The 26,763-nt window shown below is 38.7% G+C and overlaps 1 protein-coding gene and 1 pseudogene across 2 annotated transcripts in view; one reads left to right on the top strand and one right to left on the bottom strand.

The window, feature by feature from the left end:
• The window catches only part of SNX25 (sorting nexin 25), a 130,709-nt gene that overhangs the window by 99,603 nt on the left and 4,343 nt on the right, over positions 1 to 26,763 (bottom strand). Inside the window, exons 1-2 of one of the 2 annotated variants that reach the window (XM_057303561.1) lie at positions 9,439 to 13,854; positions 4,619 to 4,703 (exon numbers count right to left, since the gene is read on the bottom strand). In XM_057303561.1, coding sequence (XP_057159544.1) covers positions 4,619 to 4,703; positions 9,439 to 9,450 — 97 coding nt within the window. In that variant the 5' untranslated portion in view covers positions 9,451 to 13,854. Of the gene's footprint in view, positions 1 to 4,618; positions 4,704 to 9,438; positions 13,855 to 26,763 lie in introns of those variants that run through there. The other variant, XM_026508607.4, reaches the window with a different exon arrangement.
• Positions 5,995 to 6,092, top strand: LOC113262306 (U6 spliceosomal RNA; annotated as a pseudogene).

The raw sequence follows: 26,763 nt of genomic DNA, 5'->3' as shown, positions 1-26,763 counted from the left end.
GTTCTTTCAAAATAAATCATTGCACAGAAATTAGCCTGAGGATAACGTGGTTTGGGGGTTTTTGGTTTTGTTCTGGTTTGGTTTTTGTCAACCAGGCCTCAACTCTTACCTTTTTTTTTCCATAACCATTTCTGAAACAAATCGGTCCGTGGTAAGTAAACATGCTTCTCAACATGCAGAGCAACTTCACAGTCTTAAAAAACTCATGTTCATAGCAGCATATTCACTATAACCAAAAGACGGAAGCAACCCAGATATCCATCAGTGGATGAATGGGTAAAGAAATTGTGGTTACAGGGGGCGCCTGGCTGGCTCAGTTAGTAAGAGGATGCGACTCTTGATCACGGGTCTGTAAATTGAAGCCCCACATTGGGTGGAGAGCTTACTTAAGAAAATAAAGAAATATGTTTTTAGATGTGGTTATGTACGTAAAATGGAATATTATTCAACCTTAAAAAGGAAGAAAATTCTGACATATCCTACAAACATGGATTAACCTTGAGAACACGATGTTAAGTAAATATGCTAAACACAAAAGGACAAATACCATATGACCTCATTTATATGTAGTCCCTAGAGTCAAATTCGTGGAGACAGAAAGTAGAATGGTGATTACCAGGATCTGGGGGAAGAGAGGAGTGGGTATTGTAGTTTAATAGGTACAGAATTTCAGTCTTGCAAGATGAAAAGAGTTCTAAAGACTTTATACAGCAATGAAAATGTACTTAACACTACTGAACAGTACACTTAAAAACGGTTAAGATGGTAAATTTCACATTATGTGTATTTTACCACAATTAAAAGAAAAAGAGAAAAGAGTTCCAATTCCAGGAATGGTGGACTAACTTGTATCAGACTAACCTTCCTACAGAAAACCATTACGGACTCCAGGAAAAAAAAAAAAAAAAAAAAAAAAAAAAAAAAAAATATATATATATATATATATATATATATATATATACACACACACACACACACATATATATGTGTTAAAGAACTATTTAAAGGCACTGGAGAGAGGGGCCTCTGGGTGGCTTAGTTGAGCATCTGCATTTGGCTCAGGTCATGATCCCAGGACGCTGGAATCAAGCCCACATCGGGCTCCCTGTTCAGTGGGGAGCCTGCCTCTCCCCCTGCTGCTCCCCCTGCTTGTGCTGTCTGTCCCTCACTCTGTCAAATAAAGAAAGAAAATATTTTAAATTTAAAAAAATGTTAAATAAGTAAAGGCACTGGAGAGCAAAGTGAGAGAAACTGAAGGGAAAATCTGCCCTTGATAAAAGGGTCTAGAGCTTGTACGAACCACATTTATGTAACTTTCCCCTGAAGCACTCAATGGTCTTAGAGGCACAAGGCAGTTCAAACTTAGACTGAACATCTGTATATTTTTTTAACATAAGATATCAGAAAACAGAGTTAGGAACTGCCAAAGCAGCTGAAAATAAGGGCAGGAAACACAAATAAGACGGAGCCACAAAATCTGGATTACAAACTCTTAAACCCACTGCTGACTCTGCCCTACACATGTATGGAGGTAAGACTGTAAGCAGACCAGCTCAGAGCAACAGCCGGAAGACTGGAAGAGCTGAGCAGATTCTCTGACCACTGTCCAACAGAGAGAGACAGAGTCTGGAGCTGGAGTCCTGTCCAGTTAGAGGTGTGACCATGGACTTTCCATTGAGACTGTGTAAGGAACATGAACTAGATGACTTCAGCCTATGTCCTGGGACTGAGGGATTCACCCTAGACCTAGGACAAAATCCAAGCAGACCTGCCCTAAAAATATGTGTAAAACCAAGTATCCTCAAGGTGAACAGTCAAAAATTAAGCGGCATACTAGACCAAAAACTAACACTCTTCGGAGGAAGATAACAGAAACTAGAATGTCCAGAAAGTAACATCCACATATTTCAGGATACAATAAAAAATAAGGAGACCTGAGAAGAAACCCCCCCCCCACCAAAAGTAACACATACTTTAGAGAAAAACCAGTGGATAGAAACCAACTCCAAGATGGCCTAGATTTTGGACTTCACATACAGAGACTTTAAATCAACTATATAAATATGTTCAAGAAATTCAAGATGGTCATAATAAGTGACAGATGGGGAAATCTCAGCAGAGACCCAAATAAAAATTCTACAAAGAGGACACCGGGGTGGCTCAGTTGGTTAAGCATCTGCCTTCGGCTCAGGTCATGATCCTAGGGTCCTGGGATCAAGTCCTGCATCAGGCTCCTAGCTCAGCAGGGAGCCTGCTTCTTTCTCTGCCTGCTGCTCCCCCTGCTTGTGCTCTCTCTCTCTCTGACAAATAAATAAGTAAAATCTTTAAAGAAAAAAAAATTCTAGACAGGAGAAGTACAATATTTGAAATTTAAAAATTCACTGGATACACTATAGATTTAAAATGACAGAAAAACAGTCAGTGAACTTAAAGACAGATGAATAAAAATTATCCTATCTAGAGAACAGAAAGAAAAAAGAATTAGTAAATTAGAGGTCATCAAAATTAAAAACTTCTGCTCAAAGACAACATTAAAAAAATAAAAGGTAATTTACAAACTGGGAGAAAGTATTCACTGTATCTGTATCTAACAAAAGATGTGAATCCAGAATCTATCTTTAAAAACATTCCTACAAATTAATTATAAGTTAAATAAAGATTTGACCAGACACATCACAAACGAAGATATGGAAACTGTCAATAATCACATGTCAGGATGCTCAACATCCTTAGTTACCACAGGTATGCAATTTAAGGTCACAGTAAGATTCTGTTCTATATTTATCAGAATAGTTTAGATAGAACGAATGACAACAGTAAATACTGGTGATAATGTAAAACAATTGGAATGGTCATACACAGTGACAGTCTAAATAAAGATATCATCACTTTACAATATTATCTGACAACTTCTCATAAAGTTAAACATACAACTTACCCTAGGCCTGGCAATTCTACTCCTTGGAATTTGTCCAAGACACATGAAAACATACGTCCACAAAAATACTTGTTTATAGCAACTTTATCCAGTGTTTCAAAAATTTAGAAACAACCCAGATGTCCAAAAGAAAAAGGATAACTATATTGTGACACGGTCATATTAGTATAATGGAATACTACTCAGTAGAAATAGCAAAGTATGAACTGATACGAACAAATGACAAATCTTAAAAACATGCTGAGGAAAGAGGCCAGGCATAAAAGACTACATCTTGTATGATTCCATTTCTATAAGGTTTAAGAACAGGCAACACTAATCTATAGTGACAGAAATTAGAACAAGGGAAGGTGGGTTAGATTAGAGGGGGACAGGAGGCAAACTTTCTGTAATGATAGAAATGTTCTTTAGTTTCACAGGGGTTCTGGTTACATGGTTATACACATTCATGAAAATTACTGAATTGTATGTACACTTAAGATTTGTGCATTTCAAAGTATGTAAATTTTACCTCAATAAAAGGAATTAAGAATTATTTTTAAACCATGATTTTGAGATTATGAATAAAAATTATTGGATTTTAAATTTGGCTTTTATCAAAGTCATCACACTTTACTAATAGAAATATTTTAAAAGCTTAATTAGTCCCCAAAGTTCAAAAATTTTATGAATGCACACAATTTCAGACTGTCTCTGTACTTACACAGTGCTCATCTTCTAATTTTAATACAGTGATTTCTGTGAACTATGCAAGTAAACACACTTGCTATGTACGTATCACTCAGTTCTCTCGACTTCATATCTAACATTCCATATTCACTTGAAAAACACAGATTTTTTTCTGCACTTCTAACTGAAATTGTGTGTTTCGAAATTTGATTTTAAAAATATTATTTGGGGGCACCTGGGTGGCACAGCGGTTAAGCGTCTGCCTTCGGCTCAGGGCGTGATCCCGGCGTTATGGGATCGAGCCCCACATCAGGCTCCTCTGCTAGGAGCCTGCTTCTTCCTCTCCCACTCCCCCTGCTTGTGTTCCCTCTCTCGCTGGCTGTCTCTATCTCTGTCGAATAAATAAATAAAATCTTTAAAAAAATTTTTTTTAAATAAAAATAAAAATATTATTTGAACTTTAATTTGATCATCAAAATGTATCTTTTCAACTTTAATATTTCTAAGTACAACTCCTGATTTCCACTTCTACATGTAACAATACCATGACGTCGGCAACCTACTTTCGACCTTGCTCAATACCAGTTCTACTGACATGTCCTTCATTCTTTAGGAAGCCTGACCGCTATACCCCTTAGTTTGTTTAACTGATTGGTCGATAAGTGAGCCTGAGTGCACTCATCCCTAACACACCTTCTGTAAGTTTTATCTAAAAGAAAAAAATGCTTCCTAATACCTATTTTAGATAACAGAGAACAGATCCTTGTTTCATATGGTGGAACTAGCTACACATGGCCGGTCAGCTTCATGTGACCTGAAAATCCACTTAATAAATGTTTAAATCCTATCCATTCAACTAAAATATGGATGTATTTATTCAGTCATCATAAAAATTCCTAACGCTACACACAGACAAGAAGGATAGATAAATTTGTTAGAGATTACAATTTTCCCTTTAGAACATAATGAATTGCTTTACATGGTAATTACATGCTCTCGTTTAATCCTTACCTTCTTTCAGAGCTTTGTCCATATTATGAGAAATCACTACCCTTCTAGACTGAATGGACTCATGTGAATTTCCATACACAGAACTCTGAAATGCAAAGGAAAAAAAAACACAGATTACTGAACGAATAAATTATATAAAAAATAAAACCAAAGTATGAAATACCATTTAAATAAGCTTTAAGATATTGCCTAATAGATTATAAAGTTCTTCTGGAAAAGTTATTAAATGCTTGACATTGGTTAAGAAATTTTTGAATAAGAAGGAAGGACTTTCCCTACCAGACAACAAGACAACCTAATGCCAGAGTAGGAATAAATGAATCAACAGAACAGTAGAAGTACAAAAACAAATGTATCTACACATGAGAATTAAGAACATAAGAAAATTTGACTATTGAATAAATGGTGTTGGGATAACTTAATATTCATGCATAAGAAAAGGTTACAGTCTTGCCTCATACTTTATATATAAATAATTCCCAATTGATAAAGAGCAAATTATTTTTTTAAACTAAAAAAAAGCGTTCAAAGGAAATAAGGGAGAAGCTGTGTATAATCTTGGGAGGGAGAAAGACACAAAATTCAAAAGCTCTAAAGAAAAAAAAACTGACAAATATCACTATAGATATAGAAAACTCCTGTTTGGCAAAAGATACTAAGAAATACAAATGATAGAGCAGGAGATAGTATCTGCAACATATATAACAAAGGACTATGATTTAACATATACAGAGCTCCTCAGAAAAATAGCTAAAAACCAAGAAATTAAAAGATCATATCATATAAAATAAACAAATACCAATAAATATATGAAAAGAATATGCAACCTCCCTTTTAGGGAAATACAAATTTGAGCAATGAGGTATCATCAAACTGCCAAAGCAGGGGGAACGATGCATACTGTCTAATACCGGCAAAGATACACAGAAATACTCGTTTTCATACATTGTTGTGGGGAAAGTCCATTTCTATGAGCTACAATTTCATTTAGCAATTCTTTTTTTTTTTTAAGATTTTATTTATTAATTTGACAGAGAGAAACAGCCAGCGAGAGAGGGAACACAAGCAGGGGGGTTGGGAGAGGAAGAAGCAGGCTCCCAGCGGAGGAGCCTGATGTGGGGCTCGATCCCAGAACACCGGGATCACGCCCTGAACCGAAGGCAGATGCTTAACGACTGCGCCACCCAGGCGCCCCTCATTTAGCAATTCTACTCCTTGGAATCCAACTAATGGAAATACTTGCACATATGCAAAAAAGTATACATACAAAGAATTTCACTGCTGTATTGACTTAAAGGGCAAAAAATTGGAAAAAACCCAAATATCAATAGTCAGAGTTCAATTATGGTACACCCATATTTTAGAATATAATGCAGCCATTAAAAACAATGAATTAGCTGGAATGATACAGAGAAGATTAGTATGGCCCATGTGCAAGAATGACATGCAAATCTGTGAAGCATTCCACAAAAAGAAAGAGAAAGAAAGAAAGAAAGAAAGAAAGAAAGAAAGAAAGAAAGAAAGAAAGAAAGAAAGAAAGAAAGAAAGAAATTAGGGATGCATATACTCTCATGGAAATATTTCGGAGCATATACATTTAAAAGTAGTTTCCTCTAGGCAGAGGCATAAGATTTTAACTTCTTACTCCATATATGTCTGTGTAACAGTAAATTTAAAAATTTTTAATTGTACAAAGACACTTGGCAAAAAAAAAAAAAGGCAAGGGGGGAGAAACAACGTAAAGAATTAAAATCCTATCTAGCTAGTAAGACTTTATTAAAGACGAAATTTTCTTAGTTGGTCACATACCAAAGGGATCAAAAACGTGTATAATGTGATTGGGCCCACTTACTGGTATTGAAGGATAAAAAGAAACTAAGTAATATTAATAAAATGTAGAATACTTCTCTATGCATGAAAAATATTACACGTGCTTGATTAGCATTACCACATCATCAAGAAGATCCAAATGGCTAATATCACCATCACACTCAACCAACAAATAAACACGAGGAAATCACTCTGCTCTCAAGGCGGGCCACCCCAACACAATTGCAGTCCACCCCATGGCCCTGGGCCACCCAACCTGAAAGTGGAGAATTTCTAGTCCTTAGCTTAGCTTCACACTACCCATGGGTCAAGTGCCAAGAGTGTCATCCATTCTTGTTATTAAAAACAAAAAGCCATAGTTTTAAGATTCCTTAGTTGAACTACTTGTAAAAGCCTTAAGATATATGTGTTGCACTCATGAGGGGCGCCTGGGTGGCTCCATCAGTTGAACATCTGACTCTTGGTTTCAGCTCAGGCACCATCAAGAGATGGAGCCCTCACATCAGGCTCTGTGCTAGGTGGGGAAGCTGCTTTACTCCCTCTTCCTCTGCCCCTCCCCCTGCTCACACACACTCTCTCTCTCTCTCTCTCAAATAAATAAATCTTTTTTTAAAAAATGTATGTGCTGCAGTCATGAAAGAAAAGAATCCATTTGTGCTACGAATTAACGTAACATTCAACACTCTCCCAAGGAATTAAAAAAATTAAAAGAAAAACCTAAAATAATCATCATCCTATAGACAGAAGCCATTATTGCATGAAAGAAATACACTCTCAACCACTTAAAACTATATTTTATTCTCTCAGTACCTTGCTATAAAATTAAAAGTCTATTTTACGTAATTTTTAAATTTAGTTTGCGAAAAAAAATGAGGAAATGAAAGGAATTTTAAAATTCTAGCAATTCTTAAAATATCAGACAGATATTTAAAAACTTGCACATTTCTGGGGACAGTTTTTTTAAGCTAACGCTTTTAGAGCACCGTTGCAATAAATAATGTTAATCATAATTTCTCAAGCCTTTGGCTTCCCAAATGTAGGTATGGTAGTTTTAGTACATAATACTAGTTGGATGATAAAACCAAAGCCAAACAACACTTATTTCAGACATTCCTGAATCTAGGTTCTTAAAATAGAAGCTGTCTTTAAGGGTTGGGAGAGAAGCAGGTATGAATGTGACTGACAGGCAGCACACACATATTTAAGCATATTCTGTGCTTATGTCTCTATCTTCACAAATTCCTCCAAAACTTAATTTTTTTCATTCTTACCTTTACTCTTTTTTGTTCCTAATTATGGCTTTACTACTTCTTGCTATCTGTCCACATACTCTTCTCCCTCTGCTTCATACTTAGATGGAATATATATATAAACATATGTTTGTCACTACTGACTATAGCTGAGTAAGTCCTTTACTCTCTTTAATCTAAAAAGCTTATGAAAATAATGTTCTTTATTTGGCTCCTTAAGTAAAATCTGTATTATTTTTTCTATCTGTTTTTCCAATTTGGGTTCTGGATGTCCCCACATCCCATCCCCCAGAGGTCACTGGCCCTTACTGGAAAGAAAAAAATTCTTCATCCCTATCCCATCCCCACAGCCTGATGGAGATTCTCTGAGTAAGAGGAACAGGAAGATTTAAAAAAAAAAAAAAAAAAAAAAAAATCATGGGCTCAAAATAACTGGGAAGCCATGCATGAAAATTCCTTTTTTAAGGATTTAATGTTTATGGAGCCAGAATCTCCTCATCTCTAAATTACTACACAAGTATAAGTTAGTCACTGTCACACATAACCCTATTTCTTTTAGATTACAAATATGCAATTTACTAATCCTTATCCCAAGGTGGAGAAACAAAAGAGAAAGGGAAGAAGGGAGGAAAGGGGAGAAAGCTAGCTAGCTGCAACAAATGCAAAATTTGAATAAATTCCTGTGGCTCAGAGGACTGTTGAGCCAAAATTATCTTCATTTCCCTTCTATTTATAGGTTTGAAAAAACAAACTCCTCATGGCAGAGACTTCCCCAAAAGACTTATTCTTTAAGGCAAATGCTAACTTGCCCTAAGTGTGCTGCCACAGGCCTCGTTCCCCAAGGAAAGCCTACTTCTTCCTGACAGTCACTTTCCTAAAATGCCAGCACTGGGAAACAGGAAATAAAAATGTCTGTACTTTTCCCACTGCAACAAAGTGCTAGAAATAAATCTTCAGTAAGATTTCAAATCCAGAAATTAGGACTTTGAATGTAGTCTGACCACTCAGCTCTCATTAAAGTTTTTAGTATCCATACCACACTATTAATTCATAAAAGCTTTTGGTTAACCAGGACCCCTGTCAGGTAAAAAATACACCTTGTTTTTTATGTAATTGAAATAAATGAACTCTGTCTTCATTTTAAGATATAAATCTAGCTTAAAATGTACTTGAGTTCATTTTTAATCACTCAGTGAGTTCTCTGAAGAGAAAATGAGGCCCCAACATATAATCGCTCATTTAAAAAATGTTTTGGGATGCCTGGGTGGCTCAGTCGTTAAGTGTGTGCCTTTGGCTCAGATCACGATCCCAGTGTCTTGGGATCGAGTCCCACATCAGCCTCCTTACTCGGCGGGGAGCCTGCTTCTCACCCTGCTTGTGCTCTCTGTCTCTCTCTCTGACAAATAAATAAATAAAATCTTAAAAAAAAATGTTTTCAAAAGACAGGGCAAAACTAGAAAGCTTTTCTTTAATATATGTAACTGAAATCCCCAAGCATCAAGGAGCAGATACTGTATCAATAAACCCTTTATTGAGTACATATCAGCTTTCTGTTCACTTCTGAAGATCAGCTTTTAGTCTATAGCCAAAATAAACTCAGACTGTCAGTGTCAGAGCTACAGAAACTCTCTCCTGAGGAAGCAACATCCAGAGAGAACCCATGTGGAGAGACCTGGGTACTCCGACATCATTAGCAACTAAACAACCAGAAACCACCTGGAATCCAGCCAAGACATGTACCTCATTGTCCATCGTTTATAAGCACGACATCTCTTACTCACTGTGTTGCTTCCTGTGGGAGCAAAACGGGGCCAAGCCCGCCAGCCCATGACCCGGAAATGCCTTCACGCCCATCACCCGGGCTACTCAAATAAACAAGGGCCGCTCTGCTTGTTCTCCCCTTCAATGTATGTTTATACCGTGGGGAAAAATTTTTAACTGTATTTTAGTCTATTTTAAAAAGAAAAACAGTTGCACAGAGTTCAAAGAGTAATGGGTCTAATTTCTTATAAAGTACCAAAACAGTGATTTATCTCAGGAAAACAAACACAAACCCCTGATCACCACCATTAACCACGTGGAGCTGTCACACGGCTGAGTCTTTCCAAGTATTCTCAGCATCTGACAACTCCTGGGATCCCATGACTAATATTATCATTCTCAAATTATGTTATTTTCAAAACCATGGCTCCTTTCAAGCCGATCATTTTCTGCCTCAGCCTCAAAAGAAATTTCTCTAAAACCAAAGAAATGTGAGAATCAGACAGAGCCTTCCTCAGAAGATAAGGGACTGAGCAACTTGAAAGGCTATCTCAAGAAGATAGGATAAAAAACTTGAAAATCCATCTCATTTGACTAAGACACTGACAAAAGACTGTGACAGGAGCAATAAAAGTCGGGCCTAACACCGAAGCTGAGTAGCCACGTTACAGAGCTTTGGGGGCAGCAGGGCAGAGTAGAGAACACCGGCTCTAGAGTCCGTCCAACAGCGCGTTTTACTCATGGTACATCCTGGACCCAGACACTTCCCTCTCTAGCTTCAGCGCGCTTAGAACACCTCAGAGGATTAAATAACTAATACCAGGGGTCCAAAACTGAAAAAGACAACAGGAGCCTGGTCAGGAATGTAAATGAGTGGACGGGTTGCCACCGCTGTACAGCTAGATGCTCCAACCCTTGTCAACAAAACATGCAAATCGAAAGCTCAGATGTTATCTCCGAGTAATTCTCTTATTCCAAACACTGTGGGCTTACACTGTTGGGGCCAAAAACCGTGAGCCTCGTTCAAACCATGGGCCTCTACTCTCTAATTGCCGGACCCAGAAAGCACTTAGCAGAGTGCCTGGCATCTAATAGCAAAGTAGAGCTATTGTCACTAATAAAACTCAACATGTTACCACCTTTCAACAAACTGGGGCCAATCAGTGGGTTGGGTGGATGGCTGGTTGGTTGGTTTTCCGAAAGAAAAGGAATGGTAGAAATGAAAGTACAAAAGAAGGGCTGAAAAGTCAAGTAACGGGAAAATAAGACACAACATAATAAAACATATTGTTCTTGAAATATTTTTGCCTTTGAGGCTATACTATAAAGGGAGGAAAGTGTACATTTCCTGAAGATGTTCCACAGTGTATGTGCCTTTACACTTTCGATTACTGGTGAAGTATTTGAGTATTCAAACAAAACCTGGTCTGATCAGAAGCCAGTCTCCTGGATTGTGCTTGATAATGTTTAATCATGAACTCAAAAAGGTCTCATTTTCTTTACTGATAAAAGAAAACTGTCAAACACATACACGGAGAGGTTACCATTAAGGGAGACTGTACTGACAGAAAGTGGTGGTATTTGTGTCTTTTTCCCCCCTCTTAACCAAGTATAATTTCTTTTTCAGATAGAAGAAAAAAAAAGCTTCTTTGAAATTCAAACCTACAAATGTTCTCATATTGTTTTTCTAAGATCCCAAACATGCTTTAATTTCTTTTTAAAATGCTATTTCCAATAATATAAAGAGCAGAGACACATTCTACATTATAGATGTAAAGAATTAAATTGACCCTAACACCATTAATCCAGAGATAATCATTATTGACATGTTGGTGTATTTCCTCTTAGTGGGTGACTCCAACGCTCACTATGTAACTTTGGGCAACTTATTTTTCTGTACCTCAATTTCTTCAACTCTAAAATAAAGATAACAATAGTATCTACCTCTTTGGGTGGATGAGAGCACTAAATGAGTTGATACCCATAAAGCACAAGAGTGCCTGGTAACACAATAGTAATTACAAATTATTATTGGTACTTTTTCCATTTGCACACTTATTAAAAGAAATTAGGATCACAGTATTCATACAGCTCTGCAACTGGCTTTTCACACTCATTACAAGCATCATTTATGAAATAAAAGATTTGGAATATATTGTTTTGAATGACTTCTACCACAATGAAACTATTCTATTACTTACTTTGTACATTTACTTTGTCTCACCACTTTTTTCCTATTTTAAATGAAAAAAATATTTTCATTCTACGCTACTGATCTAAGTATAGTATCACCAAAAACATCCTTAAAAAAATACTAAGTGTCTATTAAATACACAGTTGGATTTAGACTCTGTCCTTCAAAGGACTGTATACCTCAAGAATTGTGTGCTTCAGCGAGACTCTTTTATCAGCTAAGAACAAACTGAAGGAACAACAGGGCATGGTGGGAGGGTGTAAGGGATGCTCTGAAGCACAAACCACGCAAAGGTGAACTGAAAAAATCCCTTCCCAGCCTCTCCAGCCAACCCTAAACTATGTACCTTGAAAGCCCAGTGCTGCAGGGCACTTCCAGACAGGGAAATGAGGAAGAGACACAGTGGCAGGAGCAAGTCAGGGCCTTCTCTAGCCTGAGGAATACTCTGGCAGTAAAGCCATCTTAGCCTCCAGAAATATAAATCCGTATTGTGATTTTACCTAAAATGAACTTGGCAAGAGATGAATGGTAGATTAGATTATCAGTAGCTTCTGTAGCTTATTATACCATTTATCAAAGTATTATTGCGTCAGGCTAAAGGCCAACCCTGCCTGCATGCATCAAATGCAGGAATCGGGGTTCTGTTTCTATTTCTATAATGAAAAATCTTCCGTTGGGATAGATCTGAGACTAGATCCTACGAAGGAGTATGAAATCAGATCTTTTCCCTGAACAAATATGAAATTCAAATGTACTTTATGCTGGGGCACAATCCCCCTGTTATTACTATGGCAAAAGCATAGGACATGACATTACAATGGCTAGAGCACTAAATTAAGACCCAGAAAACGTAGGCTGTAGTTGGTTCTTTGCCATTTTCTTGCTGAGTCCTAGTGAACATATCCACCTGTCTGAGATTTAATTCAATTTAAATAATTTCTGCTCTATTTATTTTAAAAGATTATTCTGCATTTCAAGAAGGATAATGGATGTGAATGTGCTTTAAAAGCAGTTTACAAATATAGGTTCTCATTACAGTTCCAAGAGTCATGGTCTAATTTTTTTTACTATGTTAATTTCCTTCCCCCCAAAATAATTATGAGCTCTATTACATGTGATTTGTATTACAACCTTCCATGCTTTCAGGTCTTACTGTCCCAAGCAGATTTCCTGGTTAATAATCTCCTTTCCAGGAGAAAAATGAATATTTCTCTATTAACTGATCAAAAGAAGTAGATTTTGAGGTAGGTTAAAATATTTAGGATTGTTTTTCCACTCAGTTGGAAGAATTAGACTAATGGGAAGAAAAATGTGTTTCATTTCTAATGTCAAGGACTCAAATCTGGAGATCCTTGGAAAACACACTTCATTTTAAGAGAAATTCAAGTAAATTTCAAATCAGACACAGATTCAGAAACTGAAATTCTAACATGCACTTGAAAGTACACAGACAGCAGCAGTTTGCCTAAATTGGCAAGTGTGGAACAGACACTGGGCTGGAAGGAGGAGAATGAGGAAAAGCAAATTGGCTTAGGAAGTGTAACTGAAAAATGACATTAGCTTTGTGCATTCCTGAAAAGGTTTGTGTAATAAAAATTCTGTAACCATTTTATCGCTGGCTTCCATTGTAATTTTGAGTTCATGAGGGAAATCACAGGCTTCCATGATCTGAATCACATTTCCATCCATTCATTCAATCATCTAACATTTACTGAGGATTCTGTGTGTCTGCTGCCACTTAGTTGGGTACTACAGAGACAAAGGAAAAGAAATTACATTTTCTGGGCTCATGGGCCTTAATCTATTCTTGACAGAAATTCACAATCAAATAAGAGAGGTGGCAAAAGGTTTGGGGGGGGAGCTACTGGAGAACATAACAGCAAAAACATCTGTTGAGCCCTTACTGTTGTGCCACACCCTATACTAAGTACATTCTCGTTCAGTCCTCACAGTAACCCCCTGAGATCGTTAGTGTTATTCCCATTTTATGGATCAGGAAACCATTTTGAAGAGGGAGGCTATGCTGAGGAATTCTAATATTCTTCCTAGTCTGGTATCTTCTCTACATTTTGCTCTCCAGCCCAGGTCATGGAAGAAAAGTTACTCAACATACAGTCAACCCAGGAAATCATTTCATAAGAATTTTAAAGTTCATATATATTGAAGTATATTATAAGAATTATTCTCATCTCATCAAAGTTCTTGCTGAAACCACTCACTACAAATGATAAAGGAGTCAGAGTGGTTACCTCTGCTTCATGTAACTCAACAAAAACATGAGTCACGTAGAATTGCTTTTTCCACAGAGATCTTTAGTAATGAAAGCAATCAGTGTTTTTTTTCTTAATATTCCATTACTGTCCTGAAATACCATAATACCATTATTAATTTGCTGGCTAGCTTTTAAATAAAAACCGATGATTGAATATTTAGTACATACCTAGTTGGAAAAATATCACATTAGTAATTTGATTCAGTAGAATCTCTATTTCCATAGTTCCCTTAAAGCAAAAAGCTGAGCTCCATGTGGAGTGGCCCAGATAACAAATATATACAAGATACTGAAATGTAGGAGATGAATTATTGCCATAAAAAATACTGGTTGTATAAAATTGAAAACACAACTAAATGGAAACTACTCAGAGGCTGACTTTTTCACCCCTTCTAACGGATGAGTAAAACTTAACTGTCCCAGCCTAGATCTAGATCATACAAATTATTTCTTCCATTCCTATCTAAAATAAATGTTGAAATTCAAGAAATAAAACTTCTTCTGAAAAGAAACATAGTATTAAAGATAGGCTTTTGCATAGCAGCCATTCCATCTTTGAGAAGAGGGGACATGCTGGTGCGTGTAGGTATATAAACATAGACAAATACCATATGTGGCTCTGAGTTTCCTTTGCCTTTGTTGACACCCAGAAGCCGCTATCCATTGCTTGAAAACACACCAACTTCGTTTTCAAGAATCATTTGGGGAATTTGCTCAAATGCAGATTTCTAGGTCCCATTCCCCAAAATTCTTAATTCAGAAAGCTTAAGGTGTGTCTTTGAAATAAGTACAATATTTTTAACAAAAATTCCTAAATTACTTATGGACCCTTAGACTACACTTTGAGAAAGGCTAAATGATCATGATAACAAAAGTTATGACCCCTGAAAAAAAACTAAGAAATGTTTTCCTATTCAGTAGATTTTAAGAGTATAGCAATCACTTTACATTAATTGGAAGCAGAATCACAGATTTACTCCTAACTTTGACTTTGCTCAGTTAACTGACATAATTATAGTATTTCATTTGTATTCTCAAAGAATTCTTTCTCCAACGAATTTCTATTCCACAATATTAACAAACCATTAATCACTGTAAGAGACAAGAAAAATCAGTTAAAGTAATAAGAGGTAGTTTAAATGCAGTTCTTGAATCAAAAATTATTGTATTCCTAGAATGGTCTACACTGAGTACAGGCACTGAATGAAACCATTCTTGGAAATTCGACTTGGCTAAAACACACTCCTCTGAAGAAAAATAACAACTCTATTACCTAACTTGTATTGCATTTAATTGGTAAAACCGCCCAAGTATAGTTCCAAGCAAATGCCATGAAGGACACTGGTATTGCCAGAGCTGGACTTGGGCAAAACAGTCAAGAGACAACAACCCCACTCTCTCCACCCTTAGCCTCTCCCATGTCTCTGATTTCATAATGTATAATGCAAGCTTTCTCCTCAGACAACATTTTACCAGAGAGCTTCTGAGGGCAACTCCTTCGTCACAAGAGAAACAGGAAGATGAACAACGTGGAACATCAGGGCACATCACATCCACAACACAGTGTCTTGCCTGCTCAGCTCCAGGACCCTCCTCTCCACTCCCCCTTTCTTGTGGCCACACCGAAGATTTTGGCATGACCTTTAGGAGACTGACAATCTCTTTGACCCTTCCCCTTTCTCTAAGCTCCCTCCCGGCCTCTGTTCCTTCCTTGGCTTAGCTGACACCTGAGCAACTCTCACTCATCAAGGATTCCTGCACCCTGGCCTGTCCCACATCCTGGCTCCTTCTTGGCTCCACTGCAGGAGCTGAGTGGTCCTCCTACAAAAATATCACAACCTTGGGGAGCCTGGGTGGTCAGTCGTTAAGCATCTGCCTTCGGCTCAGGGCGTGATCCCAGTGTTCTGGGATGAAGCCCCACATAGGGGTCCCTGCTCCACTGGAAGCCTGCTTCTTCCTCTCCCACTCCCCCTGCTTGTGTTCCCTCTTTTGCTGGCTCTCTCTCTCTCTCTCTCTCTGTCAAATAAATAAATAAAATCTTCAAAAAAAAATATCACAACCATGCCAGTGGGGGTCACCACGTTCTCCTGGCCTCCAACCTACATCTTGCCCTTAACTCTAAAACAATATGTCCACTTATTTTCGCTAGGCTTCCTCTCCCCTGTGTGGCAGTAGAGCATAAAAATTGAGAGGCTGGCTCCAGTGTCAGAAAAAGCCTGGATCCCTGGTTCACAAATTGACCTTTGGCAAGTCATTTAACCTCTTTAAAACAGTTTCCTGACCCATAAAATGAGGATAACAGTAACTATCTCATGGGGTCACTGTGAGGACTGAACGAGAATGTACTTAGTATAGGGCATGGGTACAAGACTAAGGGTTCAACAAATGTTTTTGCTGTTATATTTTCTCCAATAGGTTGTTTGTTTTTATTCCCAAACCTTTTACCACCTCTCTTGAAATCACCCTTTATATTTGTCATCCTCTTAACCATCAGCAATTAATTTTACTTCCTACTTACCAAGAAAGTAGGGGTCAGCTCGAAACATCTGAATTCCCTGCCAACCTCCTATGAGGATCTCTTATACTCTCCCCTGTGTTCCTCCTTCCCACTAGTCTCAAGCCTAAACCCTCTACCTGTGCTCTGGTCCCGTCTACCTGGACACCGCCCCACCAATCATCCTCTAGCTTGGAGACTTCCTCTCTACTTTTCAAGTTTCCCCTTTAACCCAGAAATGTGTTTACATCTCTCCACTCAATAAAAAGTGCCCCAAACACAAACACACTATCCTATAAATGCTGCCTTCTCTTCTTTCCTCCTCAGCCAAGCTTCTAGAGAGCACTGTCACATCCTGTCTCTTCTTCCTTACCTCCTGCTCACTCTTCACCTACAAGAATAACATTTCTGCCTCCACATCCGCCTTTGCCTCCTCAAACACCACTGGCACAAGTCTCCAAAGACTTCCCAGTTGTCAAACCCAGTGGACGCCTCTTGGTCCTCCTTCTGGACCTCTCTGCTACACCTGTAACTACTTGCCATTGATTCCCTACTTCTCTCTCTCCTGCTCACTGTCCCGGAATGTTTCCTCTCCCACCTCAGTGAGCGGCTCCTCCTTCACCACCCTCTGGCTCCCTGGTTTCAACCATTACAGGCTATCCTCACCCACCTTGTAGTTTTAGCTACCATCTGTACCCTGACTGCCAACAAATCTACTTGCTTCATCTTGGCCTCTCCCTAAAATTACAGACCTGCATACCCAACTGCAGGCTGAACATATCCACAGGCCTCTCAAACTCTACATGGCAAAAACTCATTACCCTCCACCATTCAAAACCTGCACAAATGGCACCTGAAGCCATTCATCTACCCATGCCAGACCCTGGAATTAACCTAGACTTTTCCCTCTCCTCACTACAATTAATGTTTACTGGGCAGAACCAAGGGGCAGGTAAAGCTGACCGAGCGGGAGGGCAATTGAAATGGACCTTTAACAACAAGCAGAAGCAACTGTGTGGAAATGGGGACAGTGGCCTTCCCAGAGGCATGTGGGTGCTCACACATCCACCACACAAAGGTAAATTCAGGAACAGAGGTAGCTTTAAGAATGAGTGGAAGTGTGGAAGACAGGCTAAAAAGAGAGGTTAGCCCTAGTCACAAAGCCCTTTGAGGCGAAGTGAAATGCTCATTGTTTTGACTCTATTACATCTTTCCTTCCTAAAGGATCCACTCGGGTCACTCACAGAAATCCCGTCTCCCTTGCCAACAATTCATTAAGAATGGATACCTGCCCAAACCCAGCCAATAAGATGTGAAGGGAACACTGCCAGAGGCGTTTCTACTAACTTTTTCCTTGCTCTACAAAGGGACTTTCTTCCTCTGGATATCAACCTGCATGGCTGTGGCACCTGAGCCTGCTACAGTCATCTGGCCACAAGTCTGAGAGTTAATCCCCCTCAGGGAAGGGCAGAAAAATACAAAGAAACGGTGCTGGAGGCTTGACAGTCCCCACAAGGTGCCTGCCCTACACCTGGGCCTGTCCTACCTCCAGATTGTATATTATTTCTTAATACATATCCTTATTTAAAAAAAAAAGGGGGGGATATAGGGATTGGTCACGTGTAGAAAACAGAGAATTAAGTACAATTTAACAGATTCCTTTACGATAGGATTTCTCAGAAGGTTAACACAATAATGCACATTATAAACCTTCAAGAACCGGGCACCTGGGTGGCTCAGTCGCTTAAGCCTCTGCCTTTGGCTCAGGTCATGATCCTGGGGTCCTGAGACTGAGCCCCGAGTCAGGCTCTCTGTTTGGTGGGGAATCTGCTTCTCCCTCTCCCTCTGCGCCTCCCCCAGGCTTGTGCTCTGGCGCGCTCTCTCTCTATATATATATCACTCTCTCTCAAATAAGTAAATAAAATCTTTTAAAAACAAATAAAGCTTCAAGAACTTAGTTTTTCAAATTATGTGACCAAACAAGCCTCTCATCCTGCCTCTTGTTTTTTGAAGTGTACATAAAAGCATTTCCCAGAATTAAGTATTTATGGATTATAGTTTAGAAAAGTGGCTTTTAGGGGGCGCCTGGGTAGCACAGTCGTTAAGCATCTGCCTTCGGCTCAGGGCGTGATCCTGGCGTTCCGAGATCAAGTCCCACATGGGCTCCTCCGCTGGGAGCCTGCTTCTTCCTCTCCCACTCCCCTGCTGTGTGCCTCTCTCGCTGGCTGTGTCTCTGTCACATAAATAAATAAAATCTTAAAAAAAAAAGAAAAAAGAAATACTTCTGAAATTATAAAAAAAAAGTGGCTTTTACTAGAGCAGATGAGAAGACTGTATGACTGACTGTTATGATATAGTAAAGTGATGACAGTAAGACAGACACAGAAATGTGCTACGGGAATCCAGAGGCATCACTGCCCTTCTAGGAGGTTCTCACTCAGAATGGCAGATGGGTTTCACAGTATGTGCCAACTCTAGTAAATATTTAGTGGTTGCCTGGAATGCTATATTGAAAGGGATTCTGAGACCTCATCCAGATCCAGCAGAAGAACAGAAATAATGGCCTTACTTGATTAGCAATGATCGTCATGAGCACAGAAGGGGCAGTTGGTACATCATTCTATTCATCCTGAGACCTCTAAACTGACACTAATTCCTAAACAGATCCTAGAACCATCTCAAAGAATTTCAAATTTTTTTAAACCTGAATTAGGTGACACTAGTCTTTAATAATTAAAAGGGTAATAAAGTGGTTAAGTGTATAGACTCCAGAGTTAAGAGAGACCTTGGTTTAATTCTTAGTTCCTCCACTTGCTACATGGCCCGAGCACTTTATTCAGCTGCTCTAAACCTCAGTTTTCCCATCTGTAAAATGAATTAACAGTCCTACCTCACATGGAAGGTATAAAAATTAAATTGGGTAATAGATACATCTACCTGCATACAGTAAATACAATAAATGTTAAGTTTAGCTACAACAGTTACTAAGGCATTCACTCTCTAACGTTCACATTGGGAGTCCTGTAGTGCACATATCTGTCCGCTGTATTCACAACCATGGAGTGGAGTGCAATGACTTCAATGGAGACCATAGAAACTATTTCCGTGAACCCGTGAACAATGCCAATGTAGGCTATGATAAGAAAGTGGCAAAGCTGAATACAAAGCACTGTTCAAAATAAGTGTTACTTGCCTTTAAGAAGTCATACAGAGTATATAAATCTAACAACTGGGTGAATTCTCTGCAAAAGACCGATCTCACACATATTTTTCCAGATTTCTCCACAGAGAAAGCCCAGAAACAATGACCGAACCAATAGCAGTGAGCCTCCCTAACACCTAGAATGAGTTTTTTTGGTGTTTTTTTAATCCCTTGAGCCACAGAACTTTCAGTGCTAAAACCAAGACAGTTCTAAGCAAATTAGGTCCATTGGTCACCCTACAAACAAATAAAGCAAATGAAGTCCCAGCAGCTAGATCTGGGTCTCGCTGGGCTGCTCAGAGCTGAGGCACAATGGGTTCTTGAAATTCCATTTCCCACTACAAGAAATCAGGACTCTTTTTGAAGAAATGGCTAATTCCAGGTGTGAGAGCAGAAAATGCTCAAGATGAACCTGAAATATCCTGTTACACCAGACAGCAAGAAAACTCTCAAAAACTAATCAGGGTCATATCAAAAGGTAGGGTCATATTGAAAGGTCTTAGGAGCCAACTTTAAAAGGCTCCCACTAGCCAAAAATGGGATTATATAAGCTTCAAAAAAGATAATTACAACTGGTTGAAACCCATCTATTGTGTTCAAATCCATAAATTCATAATTTTTTTCAAAACACAATAGAATTGTTCATCTTCAGAGAATGATGGGGAATCAACTCATTATTTTAGAAATAATGGGGGGAAAAAACCTAGCATTTACCCTGCTTTTCTGTGTGAACTGTACTACTGTGTAACCAAATAGATGAGGGAAACGTCTCTTAAGATTTAAAAGTATTCAAATCAATAAATGAAAATGAAAGGATGAAATGAAAATGAAAATCACCTCCTTCTTGGAAGCCTCATCCATATATTTCTTTTCTTTCTTTATTTTTTTCCCCATCCACATATTTCTGATAATGGAGCACAGGGCTTTGGAGAAGGACTGACAGATCATGTAAATCTGGGCCATGTGACCCACCACCCTTCACTCGGACTCAGATGTCCACCCCTGCAAATCGCTCCTTGCCCAGAAGCAGAACAGGTTCCAGTAGCTTGTATTGCAGGCAGACTCCACGACGGAATTAAAACATTACCGTTTTGTCACCCCCAACAAGTTAGTGGATCTAGGTAACAAGCATCAACAGCTACTAATATAACAAAAAGAAAGACGATGTTATGTGCCTCCTGATGAAAGGTCACACCACCACCTATAGTCTGCCAAAGGAATCGAACCCAAGTTTGATCATGCCTCTGGATCCAGCTGCCAATTTGCAGGACACACAAAGGGGAGGAACGTGCTGAACTGCATCATTCACAGGGAATCAGCAAAACCCAAACCACAGAGTACTCCACAGGACGGATGCTCCAGGTTCTTCACAGATACATTGTAAAGGGGAAAAAAGGATAGAGGGGAAACTAATTTTTTTTAATGGGCAAGAAGAAACTATAATGTTCACTGATGCACCTTTGAGTGATAATAATGACATGCAAGGAAGTGATTACTATAAAGTCAATACAGAGTTACTTAGGTGTAAGAGAAGGGGCACATGGGTGGAGATACAGAGGGGCTTCTGGGGTTTTTGGAAGTTACAAGGGTATTCTCTTTATGATCATTCGTCCAACTATACATTTATTTTGTGTGATTTTCTGAATTTGCATTTTTCATTTTATAATAAAAAGTTCTTTTCAAAAGTGGTACTGTAAAATCTACTATTTAACACCTTCTATATTCAAAGTACTTTTACAAATACTAGAATTTGTATTTTCAAATACTATAACATTGTTCCCAACAACACTTGAAATTTTTTATTATCTCCATTTTTCAGGTAAAAAGACTGGGGTCTAGAAATCTTAAGCAGATTGCACGTAGTCACAGTTATTAGGGCAGAGCCATGATTCAAATTCACATGACTGGTTCCAAAACCATTACCTCATTGCCAATGCTCTGTTGATTCCCAGTTATTCGGTCAAGAAAGATTTATCACATACCTATTAAATCATGCTAAATGTTAAAGATACAGGGGAGTTTCTGCCTTCATGGAGATCAAGAAAGACAAGGAATCATCCAAGGGGGTATAAAATTACAGTTGTGGTAGGTACAATAAAGAAAAGGTTTATAATGCCATGAGAATATACATAGCAGATAGAGAGACCATCTCTGCAGAAGTGATCACTGAGGTCTGGAGGAAAGAAGTTAACTAGGTAAGGGGGCAGTGGGCTGCTCCAAGCAGAGGAAACTATATACAAAGTCGCCAGTGAAGAAGGGAGCATGGCCCTTTGAGGACTGAGGATGGAACGTGAGGATGAAGGTAGTGAAGACAGATGAGGCTGAAGAGCTGAGAAGAACAGGAAGCTACTGGTGGATTTTAATTAAACATATTGCTGAAGATGGATTGATTAGGTTTGCATTTTTAAAATGCCAACAAGGAGACAGAGAGAACAGCTGAGACGCTACCGCAGTCATCTAGGTGGGACATGATAGCAGTTGGAATGAAACAGGGGAGATGGAAAGAAGTAGATGGGTGCAAGATACTCAAGAGGTAAGAAGGCAGGACTTGACGATGGACAGCATATGGAGAGTGAGGAGAAGGAGATGTCCAGGGAACTCAAAGGCTTCTGACTCTGGGGCCTGACGTTCGGAAGTGCTAGTCATGGACATAAAAGACAATAGAAGAGGGATGGGGACACTTGGACTAGCTGAGTTTCAGGCACCACTATGAATGCCAAGTCAAGCAGTTGAATAACTGACACCGAGGCCCAAAAAGAGGAATAAATCTCTAATATTGAGTGTAGAGATGGTTACTACAGGGGGCTCAAGGATGAGACTGCCTAAGATAATAAAAAAGAGACCCCCAAGAACAACCATAATTCAAACTGGAAAACAACCTGCTGAGTTTATCTAGAGATTGTAATCTCAGGAAGATTTGGTGAAACAGAAAAAAATCAGAAGGAAAAAGAGATTATTTGCCTCAGAAAAAACACAGAGAAATTTCTGGAATAGTTAAAATGTTAACTTCATGTCTAACAAATTGGCAAAGGCTGCGTGTAGCCCTCAGATGGATATTTGTAAGAACTGACTTACAGAGGGTAAAGAGGCCTTTTGGGAGGTAGCTTGTATGTATGGGTTCAAGGCTGGAGACGGAGAAAGCTCTAGCTTGACTCCAAGGGCTGCTCCTGGCCAGGTGGACAAAAGGGAAGGGGCTATCTTCACAAGAAAGGCAAACGGAGCATCAGCTCCTCAGCTTCTATAATGAGGGTGAAAAAAAAATTTTTAAAGCATATCCAAGAGAAACAGGGCTATACTCTCAGCTACTATACGCTACAAAAAAAAAAAAAAAAGACTAAGTACACCTGGATATCCAGCTTCAGGGGATTGAGACACTAGTAGCCCAACAAGAACTGTGCTTTTTCACAGACTGCCTGTGGCCGTGGCAGAAAAGCCACTCTCAAATGCTTTGCAGGCACCAGGAATGTTAGAGCATAAATGAGCTTATTCACAAATACAGAAGACACTGCCTATGGACTCTCAGAAATACTGGGGAGGGGTGGGGAGGGGCACTGCAGACCAAGGCTCTGCATGAGCAGACAGAAGCAAACGCCTATAAAATCTTAGTTACTACCATCATGTAACGTCACTCATACATACAGGTGGTTGAGAGCTACAGAAATGCAGGTTACTTTAGAAATAAGTATCTGTAAAAACCTAACTAATTTTCCAAGAGTAGTATTCTACAGTAAAACTGAAAGCTTATTAAATAGATCCTAGTGGCCTAAACAAGGTCGTGTTTCTTATCCTAAAAATGCACAATTCGTTCTTTTTCCTCCTTGGTCTCAGAGACATTTTATCTGGAGTTCCCATATACATTTTTCTTCACATCCAGCTCGTGGCTATTCAGACATGTAAAGCCCCAGGGACAGAGAGGCACATTTCACACTCCTAAGTACATTCTCCCAAAGCAGGACCTGAGCTGGGAAACCCATCAAAATACAACCAAACCCACTGGACTTCTGGAAACCTCCACAGTGTTTGCAGTAACTATACAAGCACACTCCCCAGGACTAACGCTGGATAATGGATGCAGGCCCTGGCCTTGGGCACAGGGTATCCAGGAGAGCCTATCACTGCTATCATTCCCACCCACTCATCCAACCCTAGTTTGGAAACTGATCTATAATACTGAAGGGTAAAAAAATAAATTCCAGGGGCGCCTGGGTGGCACAGCGGTTAAGCGTCTGCCTTCGGCTCAGGGCGTGATCCCGGCGTTATGGGATCGAGCCCCACATCAGGCTCCTCCACTGTGAGCCTGCTTCTTCCTCTCCCACTCCCCCTGCTTGTGTTCCCTCTCTCGCTGGCTGTCTCTATCTCTGTCAAATAAATAAATAAAATCTTTAAAAAAAATAAAAATAAAATAAAAAAATAAATAAATTCCAAGTTTGCAGTATTTTTCTTTCGAAAGCAAAGGTGCAATTTTTTTTTTTAAACCACAAGTTTGTATGCTATCATTTTAATATGTAAAGCCTTCCACGGGCAATGTTCATTTTCTAAAGCCTGACCCTTCAGCACCAAACCTGCTGAGTCACCATTTTAGCACAATTGTGTGCACCATTCTGACTACAAGAACTCACATTTTCAGGAATCTGGGGGTACTCCCTACCCCAAAACAATAAGGTTGGGAAATGAAACCTAAGATATTTTCAAGAAGGCAACATTCAATTACGAAGGTGACATCAAAAACAAAACAAAAATAAAAACAGCTTGAGCTTCAAGAGAGAAGTAAACCTCCCGGGAAATGACCAAAATTTGGGTTCCAAACAGAATGAACATTCAAGCTTGGAAACTGTGGTCTTCATTTTGTGAACAGGAGGACCTTTGTTTGGGGCTGAATTTATTATTTAAAGAGAATGTTGGAACACTCTGGAGAAGATAATTAAACCTAACTCTAATGATAATGATATTTTACATCAAAGAAAAATCTCACTAATTTATTCTCTTATCTCCATTCACACAGCTTCATTAACTCTCACTTTTTATCACTGCGCTTAACATGGTATTTCTCCTCCTGGGTCAGTAGCTGCCAAGTCTACAGACTAAAATCCAGTTCCACTCTCTTGACTGAAGACTTCCACAACGTGGCCCAAACTACGTTTCCAATCCTAGCTCCTGTGATTCATCTCATATACACAGTGGCAACTCAAATCCTAAATGGTACATGCATTCTGTCAGCAGTTTGCTTGGCTTATTTTTTGTGTAAATTATGAAAATAAATATTGCTTCCTTTAAAGAGTTCTGCTAAATTCAGATCACACTTTCTGTATTTCTTAGCATTCATGTCCTATTTTTGATGAGCATTTTTTATGTTTCAGGTATAATCATATATTATATCTTCCTGCTTTGAACTTACCATTCATATATAACTTCTTACGTTTCCTAAGCTTAAGGAATAGTGCCTGCCTTCATAATGAAGATATAAAAAATAACTGTCCTTTATGTGTAATCATTGTTTTGTAACAAGAAATTACAGATATCAAAAACTTCTCCCTTTGAATATATATTTGTATTTGCTTATATATGCATAATATATATATGGAAGAATAAACAACTATCAATAATAACTATCTATAGGGAAGAGAAAATTTCACTGTACACCCTTGTATATGTTTTTTTTAATGTGAACTTATAATCTACATAAAAAATTAAATTTAAAAATCACGAATAGTGTGAATTTAAAGGAAAACAACCTTTAGACCACAAAGAGAGCTAGGAAGGATCCTGTGATTGGAGGAATTCTCAAAAAGTCATCTTCCTCAAGAACATTTTTCCCACTAGCCACCATGACTTAAATCCCCTGGTTAAAATGCAAACAAATATTCTGAAGACAGTAAATATATTATGCCATTCCCCATTATCAAATTATTGAGGGTCAGTTTATCACATTAGCATAATAAAGGAAAGTCACAAAGAGGTTGTATATAGTCTCCCTAATCCCTGTTTCTTTTTTTTTTCCCCTCAAGTAACTATATTAAGTTTGTTTTACTCAAAGAACTTTTGTATTCGTAAAAGAACTCATTTAGGAATTCTACCCCAGCCAACTGGCACCATGGATTACTGTGTGAATATTTTACTGTCTCTGTAAACATCTGGCCTCCCATCCAGTCTTCTCCATCAGCCCCATCTACTCAGCCTGAGAGGGCAGGGACAGGGAGATTCTTGTTCATCTTTGAATCCTCCCCAACATTAAAAACGTTGCCCTGCATTTCCAGAGAGCAATTTCCCAAGCTCTTGGTGACACCTATTGCAAGGCTCTGACCCTTCTCTAGGATGCTGGGGTTAAAATTTCAATTAAAAATGGCAGTGGGATACTTGTTTGTTATTGTCTCAAACAATAATCCATTTATTCAGGCAAAATTGATCTACTGAGAGCCTACTAAGCGCTGGGCACAGGCACTCAGCAACTAACTAGGCAAAAAGTGATCTAATAAGATCGTTATAGCAGATATGGAGCAGATATTCGGTAAATGCCTAATAGTTAGATTTGATAAACCACTTGAACTCTTCTATCTGCTTGAACTTTGGGAAGCCTTTCATTCATGTTCTCTTCATATAGCGGTGGACTTTGGTTTCCCATATGCTACTAAGCACTTCACTTTTGTGGACTTTCTTGTATCAGCCTTCTGATCATCATGAATTAATTGCATATTTTTGAATTTATGAACCATAAATCAAGAAACATCCAGTAAGTTACAATGTAAAAGAGAAAATCCATAGACTATGAGAATACCTGACAGCTAAAGTAGTATTCTCTTACCTTCCTATTGTCAAAATATAAAAATTATTTTCTTTTTTCCCATTATATGAAGATGCTCTTTGTACTGAAGGTCCAGAAATGAAAATACATTTTCTAAACTATTGATTCACTTTTGCCATATTTCTCTTTCTGTTGCCTTGGTTAGGTGATATGCTAGGGTCAAGTAACTGTGGCCAGTGAATCTGAGGCTCCTGGGCCAGGTAAGTTAACTGGCCTGGCACATGATGGAACACACTATGACAGTCTGCTCAGCAAAGGTGAACTAACAACTCTTACCCCAGGAGCAGGCCAGCCCCAGGGCATCACAGCTTCAGTCTGCTGGTCTATAACAAAGTCCAAGTTT

Source organism: Ursus arctos, unplaced genomic scaffold (genome assembly GCF_023065955.2).
Source record: "Ursus arctos isolate Adak ecotype North America unplaced genomic scaffold, UrsArc2.0 scaffold_27, whole genome shotgun sequence".
In the NCBI taxonomy this organism is placed as follows: Eukaryota; Metazoa; Chordata; class Mammalia; order Carnivora; family Ursidae; genus Ursus; species Ursus arctos.
This window is presented reverse-complemented; position numbering and strand designations above follow the sequence as displayed.